This window comes from Hyla sarda, chromosome 4, assembly GCF_029499605.1.
Source record: "Hyla sarda isolate aHylSar1 chromosome 4, aHylSar1.hap1, whole genome shotgun sequence".
In the NCBI taxonomy this organism is placed as follows: domain Eukaryota; kingdom Metazoa; phylum Chordata; class Amphibia; order Anura; family Hylidae; genus Hyla; species Hyla sarda.
The window spans coordinates 15,790,815-15,805,528 of record NC_079192.1 but is presented as its reverse complement, the minus strand read 5'-3'; the positions used below and the strand labels follow the sequence as shown (position 1 = coordinate 15,805,528).

At 49.0% G+C, this 14,714-nt stretch overlaps 1 protein-coding gene across 6 annotated transcripts in view; it reads right to left on the bottom strand.

The window, feature by feature from the left end:
• CHD3 (chromodomain helicase DNA binding protein 3) overlaps positions 1 to 14,714 on the bottom strand; it is a 152,032-nt gene that overhangs the window by 80,605 nt on the left and 56,713 nt on the right. For all 6 annotated transcript variants that reach the window (XM_056570094.1, XM_056570091.1, XM_056570092.1 and 3 more), the window contains 2 exons: positions 9,071 to 9,170; positions 8,799 to 8,990 (listed from right to left, as the gene is read on the bottom strand). In XM_056570094.1, coding sequence (XP_056426069.1) covers positions 8,799 to 8,990; positions 9,071 to 9,170 — 292 coding nt within the window. The remainder of the gene's footprint in view (positions 1 to 8,798; positions 8,991 to 9,070; positions 9,171 to 14,714) is intronic.

The following is a 14,714-nucleotide window of genomic DNA, read 5'->3' as shown; positions in this document are numbered from 1 at the left end:
TGGGCTAGGGGACCTTTTCTATCCCTACATGCACCCTACCCCCCTCCCTTTTTTTTCCTTCCTAAGGGGATAGGGGGGTTTTACCTTTTTTTAATGTTCCCTGGGGGTGTTGTTCTATGATCTGTTTTGTATAATGCCAGATGCCTCTGTTATGTTGTTCTTCTCCTGGGAACATACTTGCACTATTGATGGGCCAAATTTTTAATTTGTATGCTACATGCTCTTGGTTACTGGGCTTTTTCTTTGCCCCTTGTGTTGCGAGTTGCGACATTTGTGTCTTTGATGTTTGTTTGGGGTGTTTGTCTTATTTTTGGTCCCTCCTCCAGGTCGTGTTCTTGTTCAATTGTCCGTGTTCTTGCTTTGGCTAGTCCTACTTGGTCATTTTCCACTGTGCCTGTCCTTTCCGTGCTTCATTTATTGTTTTGTCCACTCCTATGACTGCTGATGTACATGTAGTGGCATGGAATGTGTGGGGCCTTAATGATCCTACAAAACGGCTTGCTGTTCTGCAGGTGCATAAGTCTCATCAACCCGCTGTCTTGTGTCTTTCTGAGACTCACTTGACGGATGATACGTGGTTCGCCTATACATTCCATGCCACTTATTCATCTCATGCAAGAGGTGTCAGTGTTCTTATCCACAGAAATATTCTCTTTAAGTGTTTCTCTAGTCTGATTGACCCTGACGATCATTTTGTGTGCTTTTATGGCGAATTTCATCATGTGCCCTGTATATTGGCTGCAATATATATCCCTCCTCCATATTCTTGTGATGTATTAAGCAGAGTGGTCTTTTGTTTCTTCTCTGCCGGATGTACCTCTTCTTCTAATAGGGGATTTCAATAATCTTTTAAATGTGTCCTTAGATAAATTTGGGGGTAGAGGGGTCCCTATAGGATCTTCCGTTACTGGTCTCACTAGGTTTGTGGAGGACGCTGCGTGGGTTGATCTCTGGAGGAGGCGTAATCCTACAGGTGTACAGTATTCCTGCTATTCTAGTTCCCATGGTACTCTTTCACGTATTGATTTGGCATTGGGTAATGAGCTGATATTCCCATGGGTGGCGGAATACCTCCCTCGTCATTTATCGGATGACTCTCCTATTCATGTACACCTTGGCTTTGGCCATTGTCCAAGAGTTAAGGGCTCCTTATGCCTCCTCAATCCGTTCTGGCTTCAGGTGCCCACTATATGCCCCACCCTGGAAGCAGATATTGAAGCCTTCTTGACAATTAATCGAGGTTCAGCTTCAATGGGGGTACTGTGGGATTCTCTGAAGGCTTTTGTCCGGGGAGTGTTCATTAGAGACATTAACACGCGTAAATCGAAGAATCGAGAGAAACAGGAATCGTTGCAAAGACAGGTGCTTTCTGCTGAGAGGGAGTTCCTCGCTCGCTGGCAGTCTGTGTTCTCTACTGGATGCACATCTACTACAAATGGCGGACAATAAAGTTTTTGCGTGTACAAAGCACTGGCCATTTATTGGCGCATATGATTCCGGTACAACAGGGTTCCACAGCTATTCCTTGTCTCTGCGATAGTGCTGGGTCTATGGTTCGAGAGGATACTAAAATTCTCTCCTTTTATGAGGACACGTTTTCCTCCAAATTTTTATATGATGATGCTGCTGTGGATCAGTTTGTTTTGCAGCCCTGTCGCAAATCCAAAGAGATTCCATAGATGCGCCCATTACTTTGGAGGAGTTGATGGAGGCCCTGGGTTCTTTACCGAATGAGAAGTCCCCTGGGGTGGACCGGCTGCCCAATGAATATCTTAAAAGGTATAGTGACATACTGCTTCCTCAGTTGCTAGAAGTTCTGCAGGCTGCTGAAGTCGAGGAGGGTTTACCGACTTCTATGTTGGAGGCTGTTATATTGCTATTGCTGAAGCCCGGAAAAGATCTGTTGTTAGTGGGCTCTCACCGACCGATCTCGTTATGTTCAGATATTAAATTGTTGGCTAAGGTACCTGCAAATCGGTTGCTGGGGGTGATCTCTACTCTGGTGCATAGTGATCAAACTTGGTTTATGCCTGGCAAGACCAGGGCTGATCATATTAGACAGCTTTTTCTGAATCTACAATTGATGCAGGAGGGGGCTGTTGGTAGGGCTGTGCTCTCACTCGACGCTGCCAAATCTTTTGACAGCGTTGAGTGGCACTTTTTGTGGAGTGTGATGTGTCAAATGGGCTTCGGTCCTCAATTTTTTAAATGGATTCAGTAATTGTATGCAGCTCTGTGGCCTGGATCAGGGCTAACGATTTACTTTCTCACTCCTTCCCCTTATGTAGAGGCACACGCCAGGGGTGTCCTTTGTCCCCCTTTCTTTTTGCTATTGCCATAGAACCCCTGGCCGTGTTGGTCTGATCGCCAACGGAGTTTAGAGGATTCCGTTATGGTGCCCTTGATGAACGCATTGCTCTATATGCTCATGACATGCTTTTTTTCTTGGGTGATGTTGCTCATTCTCTTCCTCCGCTGATGCATTTGATTGAACAGTTTGGTGGATATTCGGGTCTGACCATAAACTAGGATAAATATACTTTCCTTCCTTTAGACCCCTTGCTACTGGTCCCGGATGTTGCCAGGGTGGGCATCCCAGTAGTGGGATCCTAAGTTCAAATACCTGGGTATTATGATTACGGCCTCTTCCTCTAGCTATATTGCTCTTAATCTTGTGCCTTTATTAGATCGTAGTGCTTGTAAGGTAGTCACATGGCGTAAGCTCCCTCTCTCGATGGCAGGTAGTACCAATCTAATCAAGATGGTATTGATGCCACAGTTTCTATATTGTGTTACATAACTCTCCCATTTGGATCCCCATGATCCCCAGGTGGTGTCTATGACTCCAAAACTGGCAGTGTCAGAGGCTCATCGTCTCTCCCAGTTGTTATTATTACATAGGGTGTACCGGACCCCTGCCTTTCTCCATGGGTTTGGAGTTTGGCCAGACTCCTGTTGTCCTCGTTGCTCTCTACCTGATGCACATCTGTTACATGTGATGTGGGATTGTACACATCTTACGCCAGGGGTGTCAAACTCAAATTCATCGGGGGCCACATCAGCAGTTTGGTCACCCTCAAAGGGCCGGTTGTATCTGTAGGACCCCTCCCCCCCCCCCCCCCCCCCCCCCCACATACCGTATATGCCGGCGTATAAGACGACTGGGTGTATAGAACGACCCCCAACTTTTACAGTTAAAATGTAGAGTTTGGGATATACTAGCCATATAAGACTACCCCTTCTACCGCAATGTACAGTATCTTGTAGTTCCCCCCACATTAGGTAGGCAGCATGTTCCCCCACATTAGTAGGCAGCATGTTCCCCCACATTAGGTTGGCAGTATAGTTCCCCCCACATTAGGTTGGCAGTATAGTTCCCCCCACATTAGGTTGGCAGTATAGTTCCCCCCACATTAGGTTGGCAGTATAGTTCCCCCCACATTAGGTAGGCAGTATAATTCCCCCCAAATTAGGTTGGCAGTATAGTTCCCCCCCCACATTAGGTTGGCAGCATAGTTCCCCCCACATTAGGTTTGCAGTATAATTCCCCCCACATTAGGTAGGCAGTATAGTTCCCCCCACATTAGGTAGGCAGCATGTTCCCCCACATTAGTAGGCAGCATGTTCCCCCCACATTAGTAGGCAGCATAGTTCCCCCACATTAGGTTGGCAGTATAGTTCCCGACACATTAGGTAGGCAGTATAGTTCCCCCCACATTAGGTAAGCAGTATAGTTCCCCCCACATTAGGTAGGCAGCATGTTCCCCCACATTAGTAGGCAGCATGTTCCCCCACATTAGGTTGGCAGTATAGTTCCCCCCACATTAGGTAGGCAGTATAGTTCCCCCCACATTAGGTAGGCAGTATAGTTCCCCCCATATTAGGTAGGCAGCATGTTCCCCCACATTAGTTGGCAGCATGTTCCCCCACATTAGTTGGCAGTATAGTTCCCCCCACATTAGGTTGGCAGCACCCCCCCACCCCCCCCTGGAGTTTGGCCAGACTCCTGTTGTCCTCGTTGCTCTCTACCTGATGCCCATCTGTTGTGGGATTGTACACATCTTACGCCAGGGGTGTCAAACTCAAATTCATCGGGGGCCGCATCAGCAGTTTGGTCACCCTCAAAGGGCCGGTTGTATCTGTAGGACCCCTCCCCACCCCCCACCCCCACATACCGTATATGCCGGCGTATAAGACGACTGGGTGTACAGGACGACCCCCAACTTTTACAGTTAAAATGTAGAGTTTGGGATATACTAGCCATATAAGACTACCCCTCCTACCGCAATGTACAGTATCTTGTAGTTCCCCCCACATTAGGTAGGCAGCATGTTCCCCCACATTAGTAGGCAGCATGTTCCCCCACATTAGGTTGGCAGTATAGTTCCCCCCACATTAGGTTGGCAGTATAGTTCCCCCCACATTAGGTTGGCAGTATAGTTCCCCCCACATTAGGTTTGCAGTATAGTTCCCCCCACATTAGGTTGGCAGTATAGTTCCCCCCACATTAGGTAGGCAGTATAGTTCCCCCCACATTAGATTGGCAGTATAGTTCCCCCCACATTAGGTTGGAAGTATAGTTCCCCCCACATTAGGTTGGCAGTATAGTTCCCCCCACATTAGGTAGGCAGTATAGTTCCCCCCACATTAGGTAGGCAGCATGTTCCCCCACATTAGTAGGCAGCATGTTCCCCCCACATTAGTAGGCAACATAGTTCCCCCACATTAGGTTGGCAGAATAGTTCCCCCCACATTAGGTAAGCAGTATAGTTCCCCCCACATTAGGTAGGCAGCATGTTCCCCCACATTAGTAGGCAGCATGTTCCCCCACATTAGGTTGGCAGTATAGTTCCCCCCACATTAGGTAGGCAGTATAGTTCCCCCCACATTAGGTAGGCAGTATAGTTCCCCCCACATTAGGTAGGCAGCTTGTTCCCCCACATTAGTTGGCAGCATGTTCCCCCACATTAGTTGGCAGTATAGTTCCCCCCACATTAGGTTGGCAGCACCCCCCCCCCCTCCCTCCCTCCCCACAGACATACAGCCTCCAGCCATATACAGTGTATGGCTGGAGGCTGTATGTCTGTGTGCTGCCCCCACTGTGATCCGGTCACCGCTCCTCCGGCCCGGGGTCACAATCTACTGCTATGGCCTATGGACCATAGCAGTATGTGCCAGGACCGGTCGAGCGGTGACCGGAACACTGAAGAGAAGAAGATAACGCGCCGCCGGTCACTTACTAGGCCCCGGCCGGAGAGCGTCCTCCTGCGATGATCCTGCAGTCCTCCTGGTCCTCCCGTGTCTCTATGGTTGTACGCACGGGACGTCACTGACGTCCCATGCGTACAACCATAGAGGCGGAGGACCAGGAGGACCGAATGAGAATCGCTAGAGGGCAGACGTTGGTGAAGGCTGGCGGACGGCGGCGGCTACGCGGGCCACATGACGAGGCCTGGCGGGCCGTGTTTGACACCCGCAGTTCTGGAGTGAGGTGTCACATTTAATTAGGCAAGTTTATGGTACCCTACTTCCTCCTTCTGTATTGCTATGTGTGTTGGGTTATGTGGAGGGTCCGGATGGGGATCAGGGGGTGTATTTAGGTATTTGTAGGGCTCTCTAACAGGCTTGTAAGTTAATTACTCAACATTGGGTAAGGGTCTCTCCTATCACTCTCTCTAAATTGAATCATGTTATTCTGGTGGAGAGGGGGGGTTTATTTTAAACGGAAGGCTATGGGAAGGTCTGAGTCCATTTGGGGCCCCTGCATTGATACATCTGGGCTGGCTTCTACATATTTGCAGCGTACTCCAATGGTGGCCTATTTACGTGAGATGGGTGTCCCTAGATGATCTGATCGATTGACTGGTGTTTCCCTTGCTAGATATGTCCGTGTAGTCTGTGGTCTTTATGTCCCCTCTCTAGGGGTCTCCGTATGTTGTTCTGTCTCTGTTCTATGTTGGCCTTACTGTGTAGTGATCTTTTTATTTCTCGGGGGTTTATTCCCCTATCCTTATAACCTGATCTGTTATTCTCCTACTTTTATTATGTCCTCTAAAGTTCATTTTCCTTTTTCTCTTTTTGGAGACTTCTACAAGGGTTATGACATGGAGCTGTAGTTTATATTTGTCATAGGGACCTGGGGGGTGGTGTCATGTGGGTGGGGGGGGAGTTGTTGTTAATGTGTGTTTTTTCTGTTTTGTATGTTGTACACAAAACAAAAAACTTAATAAAACTTTCTAATTTAAAAAAATATATATCCTGATTCCAGAGAGATAACACCAATATACAGATAGAGTTGGAGGGGTATGTCCCGCACAGCCCTCATGGCCTGGCGTACGGACACGTCCACGCCTCTCAGAAAAGAGTGCGCGGACAAAAGAATCACAAAACCCAGCAGAATATCTACTCTAATATTCTACCTCTAAGCTGCCACCGTGGTACGTTCCCTCTTGGCTCCCCGGAGCACCCTCTGCTCCCTTATGAGCCAGAGAACCAGCTTAAACACACACTGTGTGTAGGTCCCCGTGTCTTTCCTGCACACTTGACCTCGGCCGGGAAGGTATAGGGGTACTCTGCTTCCACACACACCTACCACAATAGGCCCCAAAAATTAGCTACACGCACCCCAAAACCAGTCCACATGCCCACACACCAATACGCTGCCACCATCTATCAGTAGGCCGATAGAACGCCTCCGTTCATACACAGATTCTTGCACTCTGCGCTTTGACACCAAAACTATGGTAACGGCACGAGCTACGCTAATACACTAATACAACTATATAAGCTATAAGGCCATAGGTTCGGTAGAGCATACAAGGCTACGCATTAAAGTTATGGCTTTAATGTACATAAAGGGTATCGTACTTAATTACAAAAAGAATTAAAGAAACAGACATACAAAATGTGCGAAACAGTTATAAAATAAAAGGGGAATAAAAATCAGAAGAGTTCCATACATAACGTCGTTGAGTAAAGTCCTAATCCGTCCTGGGGCCAAGGAAGAAAAATAGCGGCACAAGTCCATTCAGAATGGTCCCCAAACTTGTAACAACTAGCTTGTGTTGGACCACCACTTTAATGGGTGCAGCAGAGGGTTGGGTTAGAAGGGAGGTCTCCATCTTCTTCTTAGATCAGCCCACATCATCCCACCTCCCAAATGTCCCAACCTCCCCTCAAACACAGATTGATAGTCCATAAATCATAACTCCCATCGTACACAACAGATGTGACATAGATGGCAGTACACTTATTGATATGGTGACATTATAACGCACATTTTGATAGGATACATGAAGGATTTATACATAGGTATAGGATACATACAGCTTAGGGATACATACAGCTTAATCTATGGGTACAATGGGGTGATGTTTGGGTTCTAAATAAAGCCTAATATTCGGGGATCATGATTCTGGGGGATATATACCTATGGCTACTAAGGGGAGCCCTGAAAAACATATTTCTACAACTGGGACATATTTCACTATGTGTAAAAGGTAAACCTTTTGTTCGAATTGGCACCAACTTGGCAGGATGCGCAATTAACTCAATCCGCAAACAAGCTGTCTTGAGGCTCCGCATAGCTAGGCGTCAAAGGATATGTAAAATAACCGACAACAGGATACAAAGTGACAAAGCATATGGGGACAAGCAGGGGGTACAGACAAAAGGGAAATACTCAGAGGTATGCATTTCAAACAGGGTCCCAGACAGCTAGGAGCCAGAGATTATCCACCATATTTTCCTAAAAATGATATCCTCAGCCTATATTCACTACAGGGTAGTGTATAACTACTATATATCCTGATCCCATAGAGAGATAGCAGCAGATGTATACAGAGCGAGGACGGGAGGTGTATAAGCATAGGATATATAGTAGTTATACACCTCCCCTCCAACTCTTTCTGAATACTGCCGCTGCTAACTCTGAGGTTTCAAGATATTTAGTAGTTATACACCTCCGCTCAGCTCTATCTTTGAACTGCTGCTGCTATATATCCTGATTCCATAGAGATTGCAGAATACAAATATAGCTCTGTGGGGAGGGGTCTGGGAGCTCCAAGAGCGATCTGAAGCTGTCATCCTGTAGGTCACAGGAAGTCAGCTGACCCAGAGCTGACCACTTCCTCTGACACCTGGGGTACTACCGTGCTGACAACTTATCCCCTATCTAAAGGATAGGAGATAAGTTGCCTGATCGCGCGGTGTCCCGCCGCTGGGGACCCCTGCGATCTCGCACGCAGCACCCCGCTCTCATCAGGCCCATGAGCGAACATCCACTCTGGGTCTGATGACGGGGCCAGTGATCGTGACGTCACAGCTCCGCCCCTGTGTGACATCACGCTCCGCCCTCTCAATGCAAGTCTATGACAGCTGTCTCGCCCCCTGCCATAGACCTGCATTGAGGGGGCAGACCCTGACGTCACATGGGGGCGGAGCCGTGACGTCACAATACTCCGGCCCCGTGATCGGCAGTCATCAGACCCGGAGCGATGTTCGCCTGATGAGAGCGGGGTGCTGTGTGCGAGATCGCGGGGGTCCCCATCGGCGGGACCCCGCGCGATCATGCAACTTATCCCCTATCCTTTAGATAGGGGATAAGTTGTCAGCATGGTAGTACCCCTTTAAGCACTGTGATTTTCTGTGGGTCAAGCCATTTACAGTAATGAAACACAAGGATGTGGCCGTGCTGGAAAGAAACAGATGGTGTTGTAGGACTAGTAATGGTAAATGTGCATGATATGGGGAAAAAGAAAACAAAAAACCTGGGGTGCTTCTTTAATACATCATCTTACCTCTTTATAGAGAGAATACAAAAACACTATAGTCTGAATTGTTTTTCCGAGGCCCATCTCATCTGCCAAAATGGTGTCTGTGCCCTGCGCCCAGGAAAACCGCAACCAGTTTAATCCCTCCAGCTGGTACATGTGAAGCGTGCCCCCCGTGGAGGAGACGAATGGCGGCTGGTTTTCATATTTCACTGTGGGCTGTGAAGAGAAGAGGAATCATACATGATGGTTGTGTGAGCGGTATGGATGATCAATGTGCAGTCGCTGAATATACTCACGTCATTGGTGGGGGATCTAGGCATGTCTTCCACATATGATTCTTTGTGGTTCCTCTTGAATTTCGTGGGACAGGAGTTACTCTCCCCCATGATCAGCTCTCTAAAAGTTTATCAAACAACAAGACACCATATTACATATTAAAGGGGTTCTCCGCCCCTAGACATCTTATCCCCTATCCTTTGGATAGGGGATAAGATGTCTGATCATGGGGGTCCCGCTGCTGGGGACCCCTGCGATCTCGGCAGCGACACCCCCAACATCTGAAGTTCGCTCCGTGCCGGATGACTGGCGAAGCAGGGCAGAGGCTCGTGACATCACAGTCACGCTCCGCTCATGACGTCACGGCCATGACCCCTCAATGCAAGTCTATGGGAGGGGCGTAACGGCCGTCATGCCCCCTCCCATAGACTTTCATTGAGGGGGCATGGCCGTGACCTCAAAAGAGGGGTGCGACCATGACATCAGGAGCACCCAATGCTCTAAACGAACGCCGGGTGCAGAAGGGAGATCGCGGGGGTCCCCAGCGGCGGACCCCCCACGATCAGACACCTTATACCCTATCCTTTGGATAGGGGATAAGATGTCAAGGGGGGAGAACCCCTATAAGTACACAAGCCTAATAAAAATAGCAGAGCTGGGTTTGTAATTTGGCTTAATAAGGCTATGTTCACACGCAGGAATATGTGCGGCAACACTAGGACTGCTCGGAAATGCATTTTCATGCGGAATCCACAGAACCATTGCACCGGTTCAATGTTTCTGCAGACGCCGGAAATGGGATTTCGCAGCGCACACTGTGCAGCAAAATGGGACTCTGCTGCAGCGGAATATTCCAGCGGAAATTCTGCCATGTGAACATCACCTAAAGCTAGGGCAACTCTGGCCACAAAACAAAAGATTGCCATGTCACACTGCTGCATGGCAGCTAAGGAAGGAAAATGGGGTCACGCTCCACCATTTGCAGGTCGAAATGCGACCCCTTTAACTTGGGCTGCATTCACATCACTGTTTTTGCATCAGTCAAGTTCATACAATTCTATGCTTACAAATCATATAGAATCATATATATCTAGACGTATCCATTGACTTCTAGTGACAAATCGTATCCACTGCATGCACCTGTTTTCATCTGTTTGGGTTTTTATCTAATTTTTGAGGTGGGTAGAAAAAGGAGATTACTTTTCACTCATCGTAAAATCTCTTTCTCGTAGACTTCATTGGGGGACACCTATACTGATGGGTATATGCTCTTGCTACTAGGAGGAGCTGACACTAGGAAAAAAGTCAGCTCCTACCTGGCAGGATATACCCTCCCACTGGAAGAAATATGTTTAAAAGGACCCCAGAAAGGAATCCTGGATTAAAAAAAAAACAAGAACTGGAAAAGAAAATCCAGACCAAAAAAGAAGAAATGGGTGGGTTCAGTGTCCCCCAATGAAGGCTACGAGAAAGAGATTTTCCGATGAGTACTAAAAAAATCTCCTTTTCTCAGTCGCTCTTCATTGGGGGAAACCTATACTGATGGGACGTACCAAAGAAGTCCCCTAGGGAGGGAAAAACAACCAACAGCAAAAGGGGAATCAGTCCAGAGACCGAACCCACTCGACCGTAAGGCCTGCGGATGAGATTCAGGGCAGAAACAACCGAGGCCCACAAACTGAGAAAGAGACTGTCTTATGTAGATATTCCAAAGCTACGGTCCATAAAGAGACACAAGAAAAGGTCGACTAGGAAGCCAGAAGGGCCGGAACTATTCCGGGAGGAGGTAGGCATCAACTCCAAGGAACACAGAACCAGACAGAGGGCTAACCCGGCTGGGAAACAAAAATGGAAAAGGGCACAAACAAGAGAACCCCATCCAGAGTCAATAAAGTCAAGAGAACATGGTGGAAAAAACGCCAGGGAGAGCAGCACACGCCTGAGCAGAAGGCAAGTACGGAAAGTGGAGACCAGAAAAACACTGGAAAGAAAGAAGGATGGAGACTGGCTGTGGAGAGGCTTGGTGCAGAAAATTGATGACCAGACCAAAAACATCCATCCTAGGGGCCCGCCGTGAGCACCTGGGAGGAAAAATAAGCTCGAGTAGAGTAATCCAGATGACCGGAACGCCAACCGCCCCGAGAGTACATTGACCCACGAAGTAGGAGACGGAAGGAATAAGGCCAAAAAGGGAGCGGAATGCCCTGAAAAGGGGGCATCCCAGAACACCGGAGCGTCCGACATGGGAACTGAAGGTACCCGGGTCACCTGGAAGACGTACATGTAAAAATAAATGGCCAAAAGAAGCATCCCGGAACACTGGAGCAGCCGACATGGGAAACGGCGGTTGCCGAGTCGTCTGGAAGGCGTAAACCCAACTTCCGTGAAACGCTCCGGGTGACAAACTTCTACGTCTAGTCAAGAAGAAGTGCGGTACAGAAAGACCGCCCCACAAACAAGATCGCGGAGAAGTCGGAGCAGGAGAGCTAACCTGCCCGGGACCACAACCATCACTAAGGCCCAAAGAACCAGAAGGGACGACCTAGAAAAGAAGACACACCATAGCATACTATGGTAGTGTCCAAGACACGGAAACTAACCAGACATGAATCCCAGCGGTCTGAGCGGACCGAAGCAACATCCCGTCAGGACTGGAAGGAAGGGGAAACAAAAGGGAAGGTTACTCCAGAAGACTGTAGTGTCAGTGTAGCGCAACTGACACCGACAAGGAAGGAGGAACAACCCCACCCAGGGAGATTACACCGAAGGAGGAGGAGAGCAATGGCAGGACTCAAACAACAGACAGTGCTAGACCAGCTGTCGCTGAGCCATACATGAGTGCATAAACACCTCCAACAGAAGACAGTGCCAAGTCTGTATGACCAGCAGTAGATAACCAAGAAACCGTAAGAGAGCCAGGCTGCAAAAGTGGGCAGCTCAGCTGATTGCTCTCAGCATAAAACAAGGGCCCAGCCAGGTACCCCACCTATATAGAGGAGGGGAAAACAAAGGGTTGTCGCTATGAAACCCAGGCCCAGACCATGCCAAGCTCCCTGATGCCTGTAACCCCTGTGGAAGGGGGATAATCAAAGTGCGCCAGGCACTATAGGAGCAGTGAAATGCCGCCTAAAGGTAAGGGGGCAAAGTACTGGGTGGACGTAGTCCCCAGGAACCCTGCAACAACATATCAAGGAATGGAGGAGCTAATTTGAGTCCTGACTACGAATGGAAGTAAGAAGCACACACACCCAAAGTGTTGAGGGGAACACTTCAACGTGGTGTAACCCTGGACCAGAAGAGCGTCAACGGAGCCATTCTGGTCATTCACTAAGGCAACAGAACCACCCAGGACAGGAACCCAGGACATATACCTGGAGGTATGGGGGGGCGCTGAACCAACTGTGTCGCCTCATCATGCCCCATGCCAGAGCAGAGGAGTTCGACCGCCTAAACCTGTGGAAACAAGATCACAGGAAGGCCTGAGGCACACCCCACAGAAAAAAAAGGGAACTTCACCTGGAAAATGATTCACCGGACTGTAACGGCAGGAGCGGCAAGAATGGGGAAGGTGACCTGGCCGAGTAGAAAACCATGCAGACACAGTCTGACTATCTGGCATAGGGACCATGGCCACCCAGGGTGCAGTAGACAGAATCACACACCAAAGTTGGTTACCAGCCTTCAGCCTAGAGAGAGGCAGGCATGTAGGGAGGAACCTGGTAAAGGAGGGAACCCCACAAACCAGTATGTGGTATACTGTATAGGGTCCATGGAGCAACATGGGGAGACTCATTCGTAACTACACCTTGGCAGTGGATAACCTGAACTACCGTCCACGTTGTGTGAAGTGTATGGTAGTGGACCAGACGTAGTAGTAGTAGACCATGTAGACAACTGTCGGGCTGACTGGTATAGGATTCCTGAATGCTCAGGGACACTCCATCGAACCCCCCTACAGAAAGTGGGGTATTGGAGTATGACTGAACTAACGAGTGACCTGACGGTGTAAGAGACCCAGTAGACGAAAGTCTGGGTGACTCATTAGTCTTGAGTACCTGCAGGACTCTCATCCAGAGTCCTTATACCAGCAGAGAGGTATGGGAGATCTGACCAAGCCAACGGCAGCCCAGAGATGGGAGACTAACAGCGATTGAGACCGTGTAGACAACAGTCTGGCTGAACAGATGAGTGACAGGCAAGACTACTGTCTGGGATATCAACATCAGGACCAATCCATGCCCACGCAGGAACATTTCCACGGAGACCTTGCACTAGACGGGGGAGGGATCCTGAGCCCTAGCCGTGGATGCGGCAGCCTGTAGAGAAGGGAATCATATTGTATGACACGCCAGAACACCCCCCTGATGGGTGACCCACGGATTCTGCCAGAAATGCAAAAGAAAAGAAAAAAAAACTCTTGCAAGGGCACTCGACCAGTGTCTTGCCTCGGTAGGGAGGGACTGGAATTCGGCCGTGGGCATGACACACAGTGGTAGACACTGAATATATCCCCGACAGTTTCCAAGGGATCGAGAAATCCCTGGCAGTAACCCGCCACGTCGGTGCGCATATGTTCCCTGACAGAGTGAGAACCCTGCAGAAAATAGATAAGCCAGAGGCATACCTCAACTGACAATGTAAATAGTCTAAAGCAGGCCACCATACAGGGTGACTGAAGGAATAAAGCGGTCCCTGATTCCGTCCCTAGAAAAGGGACCCTGCAGATATTAAACTGAAAAACAGATGTGACAGGCCAAGGCTGTAATAGCGTTTGGTTGCTACAAGGGGTAGCTCAAGAAGTAATGAAAAATCCAGGGCGCAATATAATTAATGGCCACAAGAGGGTGCCAAACACAACCAAACGTTCTGAGTGACCAGTGGTGATTTTTTTATTTTAGGAGCAATGTCCTGGCCGCAAGGATAGAAGTAGGCCTGGGACCGGAGAACTGCTGCCTGCAGCTGTAAGTCTTCGGTCAGCCTGTAAGAATCCTGGCCGCAGAAGATAGTAGTGAGCGGGCTGGTGTGCCCGCACTGAGAACGTGGTCAGCCGCATGGGAACGGAGATCCGCTACCTGCAGCTATAGGTAGTAAGCGGGCAGATAACGCCCCCACTGGAGAAGCGGGCGGCCAAGCGGGACCGGAGACTGAAATTGGGGCAGCAGCATAGAATCTCCGGCCGGTAGTAAAGAAAATGTGGCCAGGGCACCGTGCCTGGCCACAATACATGTGTAGAGATGCGTAGCCCGAAGAGGGGAAAGAAAAGGTTCACCAGACTGTCCCCTCCAGAATGGCGCCAGAGGCCATGAGGGGTCCAGCCCAGCACCGCCACGTGTAATGGCGGCTGAGGAGCTGGGCACATGAGAGGAAGGGGACCCCTGGATGAGCAAGAGGGAAGGAGAGGGGGAAGAGGGGTTGTAGTACATACTCACCCACGGCTCCATCTTCTTATACTCACCCTGAAGTCTTCAACCAGCTTATGGCCATACTTACATCATACCAGGCTAAGGCGGCTTTCACAGTATAAAATTCATCCGTTTTAAAGATCCGTTTGATGTTCCGTAATGAAAACCCTGAGAATCGGCCATTAAACGTCCGTTAGAAAATCCAATTATAGTCTATGGGATTTTTACATTATCCGTTTTAATCCGTTATAGTCCGTTATTA